The following is a 19322-nucleotide window of genomic DNA, read 5'->3' as shown; positions in this document are numbered from 1 at the left end:
TGATGCGGCCTTGAGTCATGAGGAGCTGTGTTTTCTACTTACCCTGCATTCATGCCTGAAAAGCCCAGCTGAGACCTTCTGCACACCGTGTCAGGCACCAGGCACCCCAAGGGCCGTGAAGAGAAGCCCGGTTGCTTCAAGCTTCCTCCATTGAGTTCTCCGCATGCCTGTGCTTGGGGCATAAATGGGGTGGTGGAACCCCAGTTTGAGGAGCGCTGCTACTGTGATTGTGAGTTAGTAAGTGACCTGAACGCAGGCCCTGCCATCACCTCCTGACTCTTCAGCTCTGTGCCTACAAAATCATAGTGTTTGCAGCTGTGTGGCAGCAGGAGTATTTGCGGCAGTGACCACAGGGGAGTACTGCACATGTGCAGTGTGGAGACCCACTTTTCTTGGGGAAAAAAACCAGATAACAACTGTTGCAGCCAAAGTGTGTGGAGAGAAGGGTTAGTCACTCTGTAAGTGTCAGGGGATTGTGGAAGAAATAGCAGGAGTTTGCTGACTAATGCGGATGATGTTCAAGGAGTAAATGAGAAATACAGAGGGAAAACCCTCTGTTTCTGAATTTGGAAGGGGAAAAAAAAAGAGAAGAAAAAAAAAGAAAGATATACGGAGTTACTAATCAGCCCCCAAAGTCTCTGACCTATATCTCCCTCCTTTCCCTGGAGCCATTCTTGAAATGAAAAATTAATAGAGAACAACCAGGTTTTACCTCCAGGGTACCCTTTCAGGCTGCCACGTACTGCAGGCTGAAACCAGCAGATAGGACTTTGGTGTCCCTCAGCACGATTCAGAAAGCGGAGCGGTCTCAATCCAGGGTGTTGTGAGGACATCTAGAGAGACTGAAAGCGAGAAGGTAATCTTCTCTCTGGGAAGGATGGTCTATGATTTCAGGTGGTGGGGAAAAGGATGTTTAGCTGACACACTCGGTTAAAGTAGACCAGTAAAGAAGGATAGTCCTTGAAGTTACAGTAACTTTTATCACGGGAAAGGGAGGTGAGAAGGGAAAGAAAAAAGTATATCAGGTCATTAGCCCTCTGAGGACCAAGTTCATTGTATCTACAGAATATTCCCCCCCCCCCCCCCTTCCCATTTTTAGTTTTTTAATGAGGAAAGAGAATCCTTATTTAAGAAGCTAAAACCTAGGGTTGTAGATCAGCAGGTTTCATTTTCCAGTTCAGCTGCTGCCTTGCCCTTTAAGCTTGAGCAAGTCACTTTCTTCTGGCTCCATCTTTGTCTCTGTGGTATGTGGGTTGTGATATCCTTTGCAAAGCATTTTCGAATCTGTAGGAGAAAAGAAGGTCTACGTTTTCCAAGGTGACCAGGGTCTGGGCATTGCAGCAACAGCCGTCTGCAGTGCAGGAGGGAGGCTGATGCTGGGGGGCTTCCACCTGCACTGGAATAGGCTCTGCGCCTGTGCAGCACGCCCACAGCTTTGGGCTTTGCTGGATTCACCCTCCCACGTGGCATGGGAGGGATGGGACCATGCAGCCATGGAGTGCCATGAGAAGAGGTGCTGTCATCCACTGTGGCAGCAGGGCTAGGCTAGCTTCGAGTGAATCTGAGCATATGTGAAAATGTGGTCCTTTACCATCTCCTCATGTTGGATGACCTCAACTTAGGTTCCCAAGATCACTAGCTATATTTAGAGTATAGGTCTGGATGCATCATGTTGTCTTTGTTGTGCTCCTTCAGAGCCTAGCTCCTTAGATGTTTTCAAGATACCTCACTGCTATCTTTTGCGATAAATATCCTCCATAACTCTGAAGAGCCAGAAGCTGAGCCATCCAGGCTGTCTCTGCATGGACTTCTGCATCTCCAATATTAGGATGCCTTATGCAGCTTGAGAAACTAGGTTATATAGCAGCTTTAATGGGGCTTTTTCCAGACACTGATTGACCTGATTCCTCAGACCAGCTGTTTTATTTATTAAGCAAAATAGGAGAAAAAGAATGCATCTCCTACATAAATTTGATTCATTGTGGAGAATGTTTAAACTATTTTTTGGGGTTTTTTTAATAAATTGATTTGGAGCTCTTACTTCATATTGATTTTGGATATATTAATTTATACACTAGGAATAAGGAAGATGCCTCTTAATCTAATCCTGTTTCTAGAGAGAGATTTACTTAATGTGCAGTGTAATTTGTCTAATGTGCAACTTTGTATGTAGAGTGTACCCAGATCCAGCAGAAACAGTGAGTATAATAAAAGACAGCACTGTAGTGCAGTGCTGTAAATCCCTCTGTAATTAAAAATACTAAATTAGTAAACGTTAGTGTAGTCAGGAGACATTGCTAGCTGAAAAGCAGGGATATATGGTGAGAGTTTTCAGTGCAGGACAGAGAAACTGGGTCTGTGTTCATCTTTGTGGGCATGTGGTATTTGTCTAGGGGAGGGACAGTTTATAACATCATTTGCCAGGAATACAGCTTGGGTGGCAGAGAGGACTCATCAGGAGTTATCCCAGGATTGTCCTTGCCTGTTCACAACGTGATGGAGGAACCACTTCTCCTGTCACCTCCCACATTGTCTCACTCTGTGTGTCCCCCCCCCCCCCCCGCCATGTCCTGTGCACACCTGGTGGATAGTAAGCTTGGATTTTAGGCTTCTACAAAACTGTCTCTAAAAATACTTTAATGCTCTGAAAAAGACTGGCAGCAGCAATTGGGTGATTTATTCCGCTCCCCCACCCCCCCACCCCCCCACCCCCCATCCCTGTCTTTTTGCCTGTCTTTCTTTCCTGGTGTTAACACAGATAAATCACTGCCTGAAATTTTCATGTGGGCCTTTTTTCAGGATGTTGTGAATCTCCCTGTAAATAATTAGGGGAAGGATCAGTGGATCAGTTTATACCAATGCAAGATTCACTGCCTCTGAGTAGTGTCCATATCCCTGTCCTATATCCAGCCTATGACCCGTGCTGCCTACAGTACCTGACACGACACTTGCTTTTTCTTTCTGAGAGAACAGGAGGAAAGGTGGGGCTTATGCTCTAAGCAAAAGTTGCTCTTTGGAATTGAGTAACAAGACTTTGTTGTTCATTAAGATTAAAAATAGATTAATCTTGTTTATCTGAACAGAACCAGGATATGAAAAAAGCTTTAGTTACAGTTTGCATTGAAGTTTGGCTTGATTCTGTTAGTGTAACATCAGGCTTGTGTGGTTTCTTCAACAGCTGGATAATACCATTCAAGAGAAAGAAAAGTGTATGTCATGGCAATAACCTGCTGTTGAGGCCATCTAACAGCTTCCCCGTTTTAAGACCCGCTTTTTGGATGTTCACAGCTTTACCAAATCTAAACACTCTGGGCAAAAATTTCCCATCCTAGCTACCTGCCTTAGAATGTATATTTAGAAAACAGCTCTTGTATACCTCTGTTGAATTTTTTGATGCGTGTCAAGTATAACAGATGTACAGAGAAATGACAAAGCAAGCCCCCACCTTAACAACCCAGTAATATTTTCATGGTATATATGTCAGGGGCACCACTTCTGCTCTCTCCCAGAACATCAGACCAAACTTGGCCAAGTTTTAAGCCTTTAAAAAAAATGGTTGTCACCACATCCTCAGCAGACAAAACAAATCTCTGAAGGATTTGGACCTAAGAGTTTCAATTAGGCATTTAAAATTAGTGGAAGCTTTTCGTGTTAATCTTTCTGTGCCTCAGTTCCCTGCCCATGACATATGGGTAATGCATATCTTACTTTATGAGGGGATTGTGAAAATACATTCCTTTATGTTTGTGAAACATTCAGTTACTTCAATGATATGTACTGTAGGAAAGTCCATGAGTAAATTACTAATTCCATCTGCAGAGCAGAATGTGGCAGGTAGCTAGTAAACAAGGCTTGGGGACACACCTCGAACAGCGTGGAGAAGATGAAATAGTGACTAGTTGCTCACTAGCTGAGCACTGTGTATCCTGCTGTACTGGGTGAGGCCAAGGTCCCGTAGAAAAATAGCCTGTGATTATGCGATTAACAGCTCTGCCACAATACACAGGCAAGAAACAGGGCTGAAGGAAGGTTGCCCAGGCAGTCTTAAAGCTGAGGTTTCCTAAGCCTTGCATTCTTGGTGTTCAACTTTAAATACTCTTGCTTTCACTGTTTTCTGTGTAGTTGTCCATCATGCAGAGTGGGCATGAGGAATGATAAACAGCCATTGCTCCTGGAAGAAGAGATAGGGAAACGCCTGGTGTCATTGGTCATCGGAGAGGAAAGTGCTTGGTGAAGCCTTGCATCCAGGCATTGCATATAGGAGCATGTGTAACCCTGGAGGTAGAGAGAAATCAGGGATGGAGGAAAAAAGCAGACAGACCAAGATGTCTTTTTTTCCCTTATGACAACTGTTAGGTTTATGCTGTTCTTCTATAATAATGCTGCGTACCATTAAACAGCAATGCCACAAACCAACAGACTTGCAACTTATTTTAAAGAAGGACAGGATCATCCCATTGCTTTTTGCTGGGGGTCTTGTGGGAATGCATTTCCTGGTTTTACCCTGGGTATTCACAATTCTGGTTGCTCCCTCTCTGAGGTCCTGTCCTGTGGAAATCCTGTGGTACATGCATGAGACCATCATCTTTAAGCTTGGGAAAATGGTCCAGCTCTGACTCACAGGCAGAATCACCCCCAAATCCATCTGCTTTTATTCAATTTTTTATATTTTGCTTTTCTACCCATGTATGTTTCCTCAGGTAGAATGAAGTAGCACTGCCCATAGCCCGTTGCTAGTTCAGAATTATATGTGGGCAGTAGCAAGTGAGGAGGAACCTCTGGTTGAAGGTTTGATGTAGAAATGATCATGCCACCAATGAGCAAGCTACTGGATGGGTGGGATGCACACTTCAGTGGAAGTCTGCCCATGTCATGGTAGTATCAGCTCACTCTTCTGCACTTAGGATGGGAGTAAGCCAGTCACTCCAAAGCTGCAGAGGAGATGGGAGTGGAGAACAAAGATTGCCATGAGCCAGGAGCTATGAGATGCAGGAAAGTTGTGTAGATACGCTGACTTTAAAGAGTTACAGTTCAGCAGAGGAACATACTCACTGAGCTGTACAAGTTGAGGAAAGTTGCTCATTCTCTGCCTACATTATGAGTCAAACCAGGATGCACATTTTCTTCAAATCCCTAAACCCTAAAGCCCATGCACAAGAGCCTCTTCTTGTGGTTTTCATAATTGATGTTTGGCTATTTCACAGTTGCTTTTCCCCGTGGAGTTTCTCTTAAAAATTCCCTTTTTTTTTTTTAATTTTGACTGTGCATGGCAAGTTTATATTTCAGGAAAAATATTCAAGCATCATTTTTTGTAAAGCTAGGATCCCATTAGGGTACTTTGGGGAGGGAACTGCTTATTATTTGTGGTGTCTCCTGAGAAACTGATAAACGAAGTCCTCCCAATATTTCCCCTTCTTCTGCAAGCGAGTTTCCAGAAAGGTTTGTCAAGACAGACATTGACCTGCCACCACTGGCTAGTTATTACAGTTGTTCAGGCATTAGGCAATTGTGTTTTAGAAAGCAGAGATAGTTTCTCTTTTTCTTTCTCTTTTTTGTTTCTTTTAATAGCAAAAGCCTTTCACATTCCTTGCTATTGACTTCTCCAAAAGGAGGCATGTCTTTTAACTGGTAGCTTTCGGTGTGTGTAACTCCAAGCTGAGATCTCTGAGCCTTGTTGAAACCCTGGAGAAGCAGCTGAGGTAGAGCAGGTGGTCTTGCTTCAGCCCAGGGCCCTGTGAGGGAAGAGTAAGGGAACATTAGTCCCTTGGTCTCATTTCATGCAGTGTATGCCTGCACACACACAGGGGCAGCCACTGGTGTGGGTGTCTTTGGTCACCTCCAGGTTGTAACAACTGCTTAGTGGGGATCACCACTGGTGTCCCATCTCCCATAACCCTAGCGAGGGAAACGGAGCTGCTCTGTAGCAGGGGTCTGGAGGAAGGGGGCTATTCCTGTGGGAGAGGCTCATCTCCTCTGAAAGATGACATCAAGCCACACAAGGGAAGGACTCAGACATGGCCTGACGGGGAGTCCACTGCAATGCATCAGTCTGTTGCCCCGACCTCCGGTGGTTGACATCCACACTGCTGGGTGTTGACTTTGTCACAGTGTGCTACTCTTTAAATAACCCTTACTAAGCAGTGGAAAGTGTCTAACCCATCAAGTGCCTGCGTCCTCCCTCCCACTCCCCTCTGCAGACCTCCTGGTGTGCCACAGCTTGAAGATATCCTGCGTGGCAGAAGGGAAGGTAGTGAAGCTAATGTCCCCTTCTGAAGTTCTGGTATATGTTAGGACATGGGATGCGTTGCTCCATTTCTGACCTCTGAAAGTGACCTTATTTTCACTTCTGACCTCATGAAAACCTACTCTCTCCCCCTTTGCCTGCCAGCCAGCCAGCCCATTTCTGTGTATAGACAGAGCGCATAAGGCAGGGTAGACAGGATCAGCTTTCTTTCCAAAAAAAAGTACAAGGCACCACCAGCGCTTGTTTTAATTTATTCCTGCTCTTAGGTGTAATTATAACCTCTGGGTTTCAGTGTAAAGGTTGAAGGGGATGTGATTGAATGGGGTTAAGTTTTTTTTCCAAATTGCATTAATACGTGACTTATATGAAAAACAACCACACTCACACAGGAATGCAGGCAGTATTTGCAAGCTGCCTGTGGATTTATGAAGCGTTTGGAAACATACTGTACATTATTTCCTGAGACCTGTTTCTTTATGCAGCAGTGGTGTTTGCTTATTCTAGGACAATGATGAGACATGAAGGTATTAAAAACAAAATTAAAAGAAGGATAGAAAATGTTTATTTCAAAAGCTAGTAAGGGCCTCATTTCTTAACAGAACAGAAACAAAATGACAAACCTTTCAGTACCTAGTTGGGACTTAGAGAGATCTGACTAGAGAAAACTCTGTTTATCCTGTATTTATCTATACTTCTTTTTTTCTTTTTTTTTTTCCCCATCTTTTCTGTGAAGGATGTTTACACCAAAACAATATCTTTGTTTTCAGAGTTCATCTGCTCCCACTGCTCCTTTTCCAGCTGAAGTCACAATACTCAGTCTGTGACATCACCGTTGGCTTCAGTCAGAATGTAGTGTCACCAGGCGGAATTTTCACTCCAGGTGGACAACGTACAGCAGCGGCAGACCTACTCTGCCATGAGCAGAGAGCATGTTTGTCTATGCCTGTTACTAGTCATGAAGAAAAAAGGGAAGAAACCCCCCAGAAGAGAACCCAGGAGAACAGAACCTGCAGAATGGCCACGTAGGTCTTCTGAGAGCGTGTAGCTTCTGGGGTGGGCATGGGTGCTGGAGACTACCTTCTGCAGGATTTCTCTTGAAATCAGTTAACAGTAGACCTTAACCAGCAGAAAATTACTTACTTTTAAAAATGGGAGAGTGGGAGACAGGGAGAAAGTGGTTTAATTTAGATTCAAGTGTGACTTGGATACATGAACCTTATCCACAGGTTTTGAGGGGGCTTTTTGGGCTTTTTTCCTACACAACCCCCCTTGCAGAAAACAAGGGAAGATGACTAATGCCCTGATCCTGCTAACACTTACACATGTGGTTAGCTTTCAATGCGTGAGTTGTCCTGCTAAAGTCAGTTAAGACAATTCATGTGCTTAAACTCAGACACAGACCCACGTGCCTGTAGCATGAGGGTCTAGCCAGCTGCCCTAGGGGAACAGTTTAAATAAAGAATTTATAGAATATTTTCTAATGCAGACACTGTCTTGACCTGGAAAAGCTGAAGTCTCTGGCCTGAATCCTCCAGGAAAAGCAAACAAACTGGCCTTATGCCTTCCCTTTTGCTTTTGTCTGCCTGATTCATCTCTTGGGTCACAGGCTTGCAGTTGCTGGTTAGAAGGTGAGGCATGTCTCTGAGTGAAGGACGGTGGCTTAAGAGGTGACACAGTGAGATCATTAAAGAGCAGGGGGGGGAAACAGAATGGTAAAATGGTCAATATCCCCATTGACTGTATTGCAGTGGTAGAAGTGAAAAATACATGTATATCCAAAGTCTAGTTATTAGTGACAGTTTCAATGTTGAAACTGTATGTCCTGCTGGCCTGCAAGCATGGATGGAATAGTTAGTCATCAACTCTGAAGGCTGTCACAAAGGGTAAAGGCAGCATGGAACCCCCAGAGTTCCATGCTTCAGTCTCATGGCTGCACCAAGGACTCCAGGAGGACCTTGAGCAGGAAAAGGCATTGCTGTTTCTCCAGCATAACTTCCAGTGTGAGAGGAGCAGCACTTCCAGCTGGCCAAGTGCGCTTAGAGGTGTGTTTTAAAAAAAAAACCTGAGCAACCTCTGCAGGCAGTTCCTTCGGTGACCGATGAGCAGCCTTTGCTGCAAGTGTTTTCTCTCATTTCCAGCATCCTGGGCAATCCAGGCATCTGCTTGGTCAGGGTCCAGGTTCCCAGGGAGAAGAGGCTGAGCGTTACTCCTGCTTTCCCCTGGCTCCCTGCTACAGCCATGCTGAAGCATTTCTGGTGGCTCAAGTCAAGAGGCTATATATTTTTCAGGCAAGCTCTGTAGCATAACCGTACTGGCAGCCTCAGGAGAGTAGCCATTTACTTACATCTGTGTTTTGGGATGTCTTAGGATTTTTTTTTTGTTTGTTTGTTTGTTCGTTTGTTTTAGCAGGGCTGCACACACTGTGTTGCTGTTGTGGCAATCCATATGATTCATGTCTTGCACAGTCTGACAAGTTTATTGTAGCTCGCGTGTGCTGAGCTGCACACTGCAGTTGCTGCACTGCTCGTGGTTAGTACCAGGGCAGCCCATGGTGCCCGTGCTGGGTTGTTAGCAAGTTCCAGGACCTAAGGGTGCTGTGCATGGGAGGGCCACTCAAGCGAGCTGCTTGCATTGGCTTTGGGAAATGGAGAGGACATGAGAATATTTCCTTGGGCTTTATTTTTTAAAACTCCTCCAGGAATAGCATGTTCCTTGGAGCAGGCAGAGCAGAAAGCAGGAGGGTCAATTTTGGGATCTAGTGGTGCTGCCAGGATCCAGTTTCATATTTATTTTCTGCCTCTGCGGAGCATGGAGTAAGTTATCGTTTCATTTGAACAACTTGGAGTCTCTACCACCAAGCCTTTAAAAAACTAAATGTCCGGTTACACCTTCTTCTGTTTGACATCAGTCTTCCCTAAGGCTCCAATGTTACCGTGGCTTGTTGTGTTCTTCATTCACTGATGCCCATCTGAACCTCTCAGCTCTTTTTTTTATTATTATTATTATTTATATTTTTTTTGGCAAAGGAAAAAAGAGAGAAGGTGCAGAGGGCTGGGAGCAGAGGCACAGCAAGGCTGATGCATCATGGCCTTGCTGAAATGCAGGGATGAGCTGGAGGGAAGGACCAAGACAAAACAGGAGTGACATCATTAGTTGGGAAATCTAGAGCAGTTTCGTGAAAACCTGTTCGGTGCCATCTCACATGCAGTCCCTCAGTGCCATTCGCTGCTGCCTGGGGCGGGTGAGAGGAGTGTGATCGGGAGCTTCAAGCCAGCAGATTTCTGGGGTGAGCCACAAAGGGACCTGCACTGTTGATCTGCCACACATGCTGTCCCCAAAACCACCCGCTGCTTTGGAGGCCCCCATGCTTGGATCGGTGGTAGCTTGTGGCATGTGGTTCGCAGGGTGATGGTGAGCTGTGTGGAGACAGGTTTCCCTGAGCAGCTGTTCAATGCAACCCAGCCCTCGCAAGTCAGTGTTGCTCTTCTGTCACAGCACAGGGAGAACAGGCTAAAGACCTACCGGCTGTTCATTTTGCTGTAGAGCTCCATCACTCCCTTTTGCTTGTCTCCTTTGTGAATATTTCCATAACAGTTAGTATTAGGGCTTTCTGTAGCCCTTGGTGGTTTTATCACTCAGCTACGTCTTGTTTTCTGTTTTTGCCAGATTTCTATAAAGGGGGACAGAGATCAAGGTGAGCTCTGTGTTGCGGGTCACTGCTTTTGTAGGTGCTGGTATAAATACATCTGTTTTCATGCCTGTGACTAACGTTTCTAGGACTGAGGTCCCACTCAGCACTTTTAGTCCATGCAGGTGTGTCAGCGACATGCCTGATGGTGCGTGCTGATCGACAGCAGGTCTGGGAGGGCTGGACAGCTGGTCAGGATGAGCATCGTTTGTTCAATGCCCAAATGCAAGGTTGTGGTGTGCTATCCAAGTTATGTGTGGGGCAAGGGAGCTTGCACTGCATCTGTGCACAGGGTGCCCAACTGCTCAGGACAGGTCTGATAGCAATTGCCCCACTTCCTTTTGTTCTGAAGATAATAGACCTAAAAATTAAATATTGACCTGTGTTCTTAAAAGGTGGTAGTTATTTGGTCCTGAGGGAGATTGCATATCAAAACAGGTTTTGTTAAGATTTGATGATATTCTAAAGAAATTGAATAAATTAGGACTTTGGTTTGTAGAAGTTGTAAAATCGGCTAGAAATAGGCTGTGATCTGGAAGATGGGGATGGCCATTTCTGAGATAAAGAACTCACTTTTTCTTAATGCAACTGGTATGGGGAAACTAAATGGAATGGGTTTGTGTCAGATGTAGAACAAGCAATCAGTGCTTGTTTTGCATTGTACTAGTTTCATTTAAGGCCGCCTTCTGTCTGGCTTAAAGTAATGTATTGTAGTGGTAGTGGTCTCCAACCCTTTCTGCCTAATGCACGGTTGGTTGCTAGGAGGGCTGCCGTCATCCACAATTTAGTTGTGGATGTGATGACCAATTTTGCATCACTTTCCAGGCTTTGGCTGTATGACTCAGCTGGTCCTCTGGTGACTCATTTCAGTCTCCCATGAGCCCAGGAAGGACTAAAGAGGGAAGCATGGCTATTTTCAGATATGAAAAACAACTAAACCCAAGGAGTATGTCCACAAAGGAGTACTGCAAACATTGAATTAATTGGGTATTTATACAGGGTGTAAACTTGCCACTTCCCACTTAAATTATTTCCCCAGTAACTGTACTTCTGCTGAATTTAGTTTCCAGTCTCTTCTTATTTTTCATCTATATGGATCTTGGAAAGCTCTCTGTGAGTTCTGAGTTCATAAGATCTGATGAAATTTCACAGGTCTTTTGGTACTAAATTCCCCTAGCTGGTTTTGGGCTTTTTTTTTTGGCAGTCTCCCTGAGGCCCCCCCCCCCCCCCCCATCATTTACTGGGATTTTACTGGGATTCTCAAAGTAATTTTAGTAACAACCATAGACCCACCCCAGGTCACTTATCTCCCTAGTAATTCCTTTATTAGACTAAGCTAAGATGCCCAGTGTTCTCCTAGACCTACTGAAAACTCTTGTGATACGACCACAAGTTGTTACTAATTTGTTTTTTTTCTGGATCATGAAGAAACAGCAGTGTATTTGCTTCTTGTGAGAAAATCATACAGAACTTATTTTCCCAGAAACTCTTCTTTCGCTGTGACTCAGTTTGGCCAGACTTCCTCTTCATCGTTAGTCAAAACCTATAGGTGTGACTGTGGACAGCTTGGCTCTGATATCACCAGCACGTTGATGATTCTGAACTCATTGTCCCACTTTGTCTAGGCTGAATCCTCTAATTTCATTGCTGTAGGAAAAGGAAAGAGTCCAGTGTTCTGGGCTGAAAGGAGATGGCTGCAAAACAACTGTAATATTGCCAAAAAGGTGGTTATGGAAGAGGTGGAGCAAGTGGCTGCATGTTGCTGGAAGCACATGTTGATACGTCAGTTCACAAGTGTAGGAACATGGACGAGGAGGCCCGACAGCCTCTTTAGGTAGTCTGTTGTCTGTAGCCAGCTATCCTTTCTAATGTGTTTTTTTGATTCTGTAGGTTTAGTTTCAGCAATTATGCTGTACCTAGGAGTGCTGCACAGCAGTTACTGGTAGTGAATAGTGAGTGCAGTCGTACAGGGTGTGAGGCTCGCTCAGGTGCCCGTGTTTCTGCAGGATGCTGTTCAGGGCCTCAAAAGCACTGAGTGATCTGGACCAAAGTTATACCAAAGGTTGCCTTCCACCGTACACCGCACTGAAGCTATCCCTACTTGCCCTTTCTTGAAGAGGAGTGTGTGCAGCCAGTCTGGCTGTGGCTCTGCCTAGAGCCTGTTTTTTGAGCTCAGTCCCACTTTCTAGCCCATCACAGTGGTAGCATGCCTCAGGCTGCACTGCAGAAGGCATTTGGCTCATACCATACTGGATCTCCAGTTTCAGCTTTGTCCTCTTCTGTCATGCTCTAGTCTTGCTAGTGCAAGAAGCCCAGCAGCCATGGTGTTAAGCATGAGAGCTGGGTAAATAAATATGTCAGTAAATAATCATATCCTGCACAAAAGAGAAACCTGGGGAAGAAACTGATGGCAGCCAGGGAGTTCCGCTGATACAGGTGGAGGTTTTTATTGTTTTCTTTCTCTTAATGACTTCCCTTGCTCTGATTTCTTTTCTTTTAGAGCTTTGAAGGGGAACAGGCAGTTACTGGAGTCCCTGAGCTTCTTCATCACACACAAGGGCCTTATATCCTTCTTCCTCAAGTAGTTATCTTTTCCTGAGCTCCTGGATGTTTATTCTTCAAGGCTCTGAAATCCTTCATGTAGTTTATCCCCATACCTAAATCAGGTTTTCTTTCTGTGTTAATAAGAGCTTCCTGCATTACCTAGGCTGTCCTTCCTTGGCCAAACTGTAATTTTGTCTTCTCTGCATGCTGAACTGGCCTCTGTCCCATTAGACCTTGCTTAAAAAGGAAGTTGCTCTGAAGACAGTGGGAGATTGGGCATGTACTGCCAGCCCCCAGCCCCAGCCGCAGGCCAGTGGTGGGGCAGGGAGGTGTCCCAAGGCACTTCTGTGGGATCGCTTGAGGCAGCATCACTAATTTCTTTTGGAGAAGAGCTTCATTGCCTTTGTGGGTCATCCTCTGGCTGTGCAAGTGCTTGCACGTCTATGTGTGCCTGAGTGTGACGGTGTGTTTTGTGTGACAGAGGTCAGTACAACCTCAAATACAGCAAAGCAAACCTTTGGAATCTCTGAGCGGTTACCAGGGTTCCCAAGGATACGCCTGGTAACGCCCCATGTCTCTTGGAGACTGCTGCAGCTCCCTCTCACTGCAGTCTCCTATGAGCTCCAGTCTCGAAGGAGAAAGGATCGAGACAGTTAAGCAGCACTTTTTTACAGAGTTACTCTTCTCAGGTGCAGCCTGTGAATTAAAGAGGCTTTTTTTGGGGGGAGAAATGTGTCCACACCCAAATTCTAAACCCCATGTCTCCCTGATGATCCTTTGTTTGGGCCAGGTGGCTCAGTCTTGCTGTGTCCATTCTAGTCCCAGCTCATGGCCCTTGCTGTTCCATGTTCTGGGTTTACAGTCTTAACTATGGAATGCAAACCAAAAGCCAAGAGCGACAGCAATAAAAGACTTCTGGCTGTTTGGCCATCACTTTGGGGATGTTTTCTTGGCCTTAAGTGATGAGGAAGATAAAGTCTGGAAGACAGGGTGAAAAAAACATGCTCGAGATGTGTTTCCTTGAGGAACTGAAGGGCTTTTCTCTGTGTGGGTTTGTGTTTGTGTGCCTGTGTGAAGACAGGTTATTTACAGATTTGTAAATACTGTAAATACTACTTAAACTGCAGGTCAGGTGATTAATTTGCAGTATTCTGTCTCTTAATTTTCAAAAACACCTTATAGCCTGCAATGTATGGGAGTGCTGTAAATCCTGTGTTTGGTCATTCTTCTTTGAAAGGGAGATGTTTCCACAGAAGCAAGAAGATGTGGTTAACCCTGACTTTGGGATAGCTGGGAGGTCACCAGATCAGTCTATCTCAATTTTCTGCTTTGTCAGAGCCCCATACCCGGCTTCTCCACCTTTCTCCTTGCATTTTCATCTTCCTTTGCAGCCCAGATCCTATGTATTTCATCCAGACCTCACCAGAAACTTTGTTCTCTCCAACAGGTCTGTATCCTGATGGAAATGAAATGAAGGGAGGGATTTTGTGAACAGGCAAACTGACCTTTTCAGCTCAGCTAGTGCTTGATCTGAGTTTCAGATTTCATAAACAAAGCAGGGGCTGAATGTCATGCAATGGCCTCTTTGCAAATGAAACACAAAAAAATCCTGTGGGAGTGAGAGGCTCAGCCTGAGACTCTAGCAAGCCTTGCCCATGTCCTGCCTTCAGAAGTAGGGTTGCTTCTAATGAGCGAGGTATGCAAGATGCCAGCCATTCCCTGTGGTTTCACCACACTTGTGGGCCAGTTGGAGTCATTGACATTACAAAGCTAATATTTACAGGTGGGAGGTCATCCAGGTGGGGAGGCAGCTGTTGTGGAAAAAAACCAAAATATCCTTTCCAGTAGGCAGCTGTGGGAAGCCACGAGTGTGCCAGTGCTGTGTGGTTGAGCGGGGCGTAGCCAGGGCAGCAGCGGGAAACGCTGATTCAATTTGGTCCTTTTTCCAGGGGCGCTTTCCCAGGAACTAAGATCACAGAGGGACAGGTAGGGCAGCCAGTGAAGTTTGGGGTCAGTAATTGAGGAAGTCCTCTGTTTTCCATGTAAGATGGGGATACCATGGTCAACCCCGGTTAGGAAGATGGAAGCTGAAGTGACACAACTGAGAGACTTGACCCATGCTGCCCAGAAAGCAGAGCCGTGCCAAGATCCTTTTTTTTTTTCAGTTCCACTTTCAGGATGCAGCTCTGTCAGCAACTAGCAATCAGAGATAGAGCTTGTGGGAACCTAGATGCTCTTACATTACAGATCTGTTTGGAGGTTAAATTTATGGACCCATATGCTAAACTGAACTACCAGGCAAATTGTGGCCAGTTGATTCATATTTACTGATGAGACATATTTACTGTCTTACTAGCTCTCCAAAGGGAACTTTGGGTGCTGTAGAAGTGCTGTAGTTATTGTTTGTTCTACTTTGCCACCATAGAGGACATAGGATAGGAGGGATGAAGGTGGCCAGAAAACAAACAGTCCTACCTGGCACATTGATCTGAATAACGGCTTTTAGGCTCATCTGGTCCCATTTTGGTTTCAGGATGGGGAAGCCACAAAACATTCCTTGGTAGCTTGCTTTCCCCATCTCCTCTGGCCGTTCCCAGCACTTCAGGTGCTCATGTAAGCATGGAATTATACAAGTGTGTCATGCCGTATTCTGAGTGGTGCTGCGGGTGTTAGTGTGGTCTCCTGCTCTTTGGGCAGGTGTGGTACTGCTCATGGGTCCCCCAGCACCCTGCAGTACAGCCCCACCCAGGCAGCCCACATGTGCCTCAGGTCTGCTGGGCCTCTCTCCAAGAAAAGTAAAAGAGGGATTTCTTCAGCAAAGCATTTTGTTAGGCATCCTTCAGTGTCCTCCAAAGATAAAGCTTCAAAGCAGAGCTTCCTGTCTGACTTCATCATGTTCTTTTTTTTCTCATTCCATCTCTGACTTCAGAGCCGACTTTCTTTTCCTCTGAGGCTGAGGCCCTTGGGAGTACTGAGTGTTCGGTTGTAAAACTTGTTCCCAGTTTCACTGACACCCGCGTTCCTAAAATGTCTTTACACTGAACATGAGTTCCTTTGCACACCCATGCAGACCTTGAAGGTGTTCGGGTGCTGCTGCCGCCTCTGTCTTTATCATTTGTCACCTCATTTTGCTCTTGGGACTCCAGAGTCATCACAGGAAGTGATGGCTTCGCTCCCAGGCTTGGGCGTGAGGTACATCCAGCAGGGCTATCCATCTGCCTTCTCAAGCCATGGAGACCTGCCATGGCCACAGTGCACTCCCAGGTTTCTTATATTATGTCTGGAGAGCACTTAGACGTCTTGGTAGAGCATTTGCAGTGTAATTTCATGATTTCTGTAGAGGTGACAGTCTTCCTGTCAGCTTTGACAGGTGGAATTTACTTACTGGGGTCTGGCTGTGTTTTGTCGAGGCTGTAGCCTATCCACTGTATTCGCTTGCTGCCTTCATTTGTTTTCCACTCAGTGATGTTGAGCTGTCCTGGAGAAGTTGTTTTGCGCTATTCCAGCTGTGCTGAGTTTTCTTCTAGGAAGGTATCTAGGGATTAACCTTCCAGTTCAGGGGAACATGGACTTGAATGCTGGACCTTCTTACACCAAGATCTAGAAATTAGTGTCTGATCAACTGGCTGCAGCATCTGCAGGGAAGTAATGAGGCAGCCTCTGGTGAGGTATATTTTAACCTGCGTTCTCAGGTGTTGCGTAGTTAATTAACAATAATGTGAAACATAAACTACGCACATGATTAACTGAAGAAATCTGTCATATCTTTTGTCATTACTACAATTCATTAAAGTGGGAGATGGAAGTGACCCCAAAAGAATCCTTCACTGATGTGTAATCAAGGATTTAAATGTAAGTGTATATATTTGTCCCAGAGATTTTGTTTCATGTGCTTAAAACGAGGGATATGTCAGAGGAGCCCAAAGCTTGTTACTCAGGCTCGTGGGCACCTGAACCCACATCAAAAGGATGAATAAGAACCATGATGTTTCTAGATCACAGAAGATATTAGGGCTTTGTGGCTTGCAGTGTATATGGAAGAGTGGAGTTTTGTACTGGTGAGATTGTGGTCACTGAGCACTGAAGGAAAGGCTTGATATTGCAGGGACTGTGCAATAAACTTTGGTCTATAGAGACAAAATACAGATGGTACAGATGGTTCAAAGGGCAATCTGTGGCTAGTGCTTGCTTGTTATTTAAGTGGTTGCCCACGGTCTAAATCCAGCTCACATGACATTGTCTAGTGACCTGCCAGATGTGGGGAGTGCAGGTGGATGAAGCTGGAGCAGCCCAGATGTTTCCAGGCTCCAGCACAGGCTCAGGCTCAGGGTGGTGCTGCCTCATTTGGTCTGTGCGGGATGTGCCAAGGGTCTGGGTAGCCAATTTTCGTCCGAGCTGCTTGCGAGGGCTCTCACCTGGGGTGGCAGAGATGCTTCCTGGAGGATATGGACCCAGCATGGACTGCTCTGCCTATCTTGCAGTCGCCATGCCTTAGCCCTGGGAAAAGAGGTGCTACCCTGTGGGGTCTGTGCACTGGAGAGCACCCATCTCCCACCACCCCCAACACCAGAGATGTCCTGGAGGGGAAAGCGGGTGTGCGCCATCTCACCAGCCTTCAGCCTGCATCAGTACCTAGGCACTGAGCTCAGCCTTGCTGACTGCCCTGCTCCCCAGGTGGTGCTGGCTCGCAGCCCTGGCCAGCCCTTACCACCTCTCCCAGCACCTCTGTGCCTGTGGGCAGGTGTGGTGAAGCTGGAGGCTCAGGGAAGGGGGCAGGATGGGTGGCTGGCTCAGAGGAAGGTCTCCCCAGTGTTTTTCTGGCTGTGTCCTCTTTGCCCTGGTTAGCTGAGAAAGTTTTCAGTATCCAACAGGCAAGTTTCCCTGGATTTAAGGAGTTAAAAGGGAGAATAAGGAAGGGAATAAAGATGGTTTGGGAGGAGTGATAGCATTAACCTGAGCCACATGCCGAAACAACCTGCTCAGGCCGTGACAGAGAGCAACTGCTTATGCCCCCTCCATATCCTGGTTGATAACTTATATCCTACCTATAAAGCAAACTCATAGTGTGGGAATTAAATAATAAGTAGGGTTGCTGATGCTATAAATGCAGGAGAGGGATGTGTTGGAGGGCAGTTGGGGTGGCAGGGGGATACGGAGTGTACACTGGCCATTGTGCTGCAGTGGGGATGTGCTTTTTGGGTGGGGGTGAGAGGGAGGGAGATGGATGCTCGGTTTTGTTCATTTGGTTTTGTTTATGGCTACTCTGTGTGTTGGAAAGTCTTGCTTTTCTGTCCGGCTGTGGGTCATGGATCAAACGTGGCAGCCTGGAGCCATGTGAAACCAGGTCTGGAGCAATACAGGGGACAGGCTCTGTCACATCTTGGAGAACTGCTGCGCCCTGTGTAAGCATTTAGGAAACTAGTAATTAGGACGAGACAGTTTTACTAGCAGGACAGGAAAAGCAGAGCAGGAAGGCAGAGAGATCTTCACCTGGAACGAAGGCTTCCTTGACATCTTCTGCTCACCAGGAACAGGAAGGAGCTGAGGCTGTTGAGGTTGGAACTCCACTTTGAGGTTGTCTCCAAACATTCAGCACCACAAGGGAAGTAATTTGTGTAGCCTCCAGGGACATAAATTTTAAGGAGGTTCCAAGGGTGCAGTGGTACTGGGGACAATACCTCAAAAGGGGCCACACAGAGGCCACCATAAAGAAGAGTGCTGTGCTGGAGACACAGCTATTTTGAAGGTGCAATAAGTTAGCCACACCTGGCAGATCCCCTTTTCATTGCCTTCCTAACCCGAGTGTGTATATGAGTTTGCAGGCTTGTGCCTCTCTGGGGAGAAGTGGAAGATACTTATTTCAGGAGTGTCTTGTGTGCATCATTTATATGCTGAACACATGCCATGTGCTTTCTACAGTATTTTTCAAGCAGGCACTGTCATTCTGGCGGCAGTCAGCAAGCAGCCTCTGGTTACAGAACACTGGCAGCTCTGCAGGTACTGCAAAAGGTCTTACTGCCTACTTAATACAGGGCAGGGGCTTGGTCTCTTGCCACCACAAAGGCCACATTTATAAATCAGCAGTAAGCACTAGGAATAAAGCAGAAGAAAACATCAGTGACTTTGAAACTGTTCCTTCTTTAGTCCCCAAAGTGTATTTGTTGCCCTTTGGGGTGAGGTGGGTGGATGGAGAACTGTACCTCATTTGCTTTCCTGAAACCTGTTGTACTTCCAAGTGAGGCAGCTGTGTGATTTGTGTATGCATGCAGAAGAGGGCTATCTGAATTGTAAATAGCACCTGCTAAATTATTATTAGGTGAAAGCTGACGTGGGAGGAGTTCTTAGAAAAAAAACCCCTCAAGTCTTTTAATAAAAGTCATTCAGGCTGTTTTAACATTGTCCTCTAGCTGCACACTACATACTTCAGCTCATGTGGATGCTACAGGGAGTTATGTGAGTTGTATCAAGGACAGGGAAGGCCCCATTAAATCCAGTTACTGTCAGTTGTGTGAGAGCTTTAAATGGGTACACTAAAATCATTATTAAAGAAGGAAACTATCAATTTTATTTAATGCATGGTGCCCAACCTTGATTCTGCTCCCAGCCCAGAGACTTGCTGTGTGCAGGGATGATACGAAAATTAGACCTGCACTCTTCAGGGCTTGTATTTAGCGTTGCAGAGCCCTGGCTGCAGCCTGGCTGGCAAAATGGGGGCTGTAGTACTCTGCCCGGCACCCCTGCCAAGGCAGGGACTAAGCCTGAGCTCAGCATGTGTTGCCACTTGCTTTAGTCCAGGCAAAGCTTTTGCTAGCATAGGTGGGGCTGCTGGGCTAGGCTTTAGGTGAG

General features: G+C 46.0%; 1 protein-coding gene across 6 annotated transcripts in view; it reads left to right on the top strand.

Moving 5' to 3' along the window:
* HIPK2 (homeodomain interacting protein kinase 2) overlaps window positions 1-19322 on the top strand; it is a 144991-nt gene that overhangs the window by 22308 nt on the left and 103361 nt on the right. For 2 of the 6 annotated variants that reach the window (XM_055712935.1, XM_055712933.1), the window contains exon 2: window positions 7012-7266. The exons of the other annotated variants lie outside the window; for them this stretch is intronic. In XM_055712935.1, coding sequence (XP_055568910.1) covers window positions 7161-7266 — 106 coding nt within the window. In that variant the 5' untranslated portion in view covers window positions 7012-7160. The remainder of the gene's footprint in view (window positions 1-7011; window positions 7267-19322) is intronic. 6 annotated transcript variants of the gene reach the window in all.

This window comes from Falco cherrug, chromosome 5 (assembly GCF_023634085.1).
Source record: "Falco cherrug isolate bFalChe1 chromosome 5, bFalChe1.pri, whole genome shotgun sequence".
In the NCBI taxonomy this organism is placed as follows: domain Eukaryota; kingdom Metazoa; phylum Chordata; class Aves; order Falconiformes; family Falconidae; genus Falco; species Falco cherrug.
This window is presented reverse-complemented; position numbering and strand designations above follow the sequence as displayed.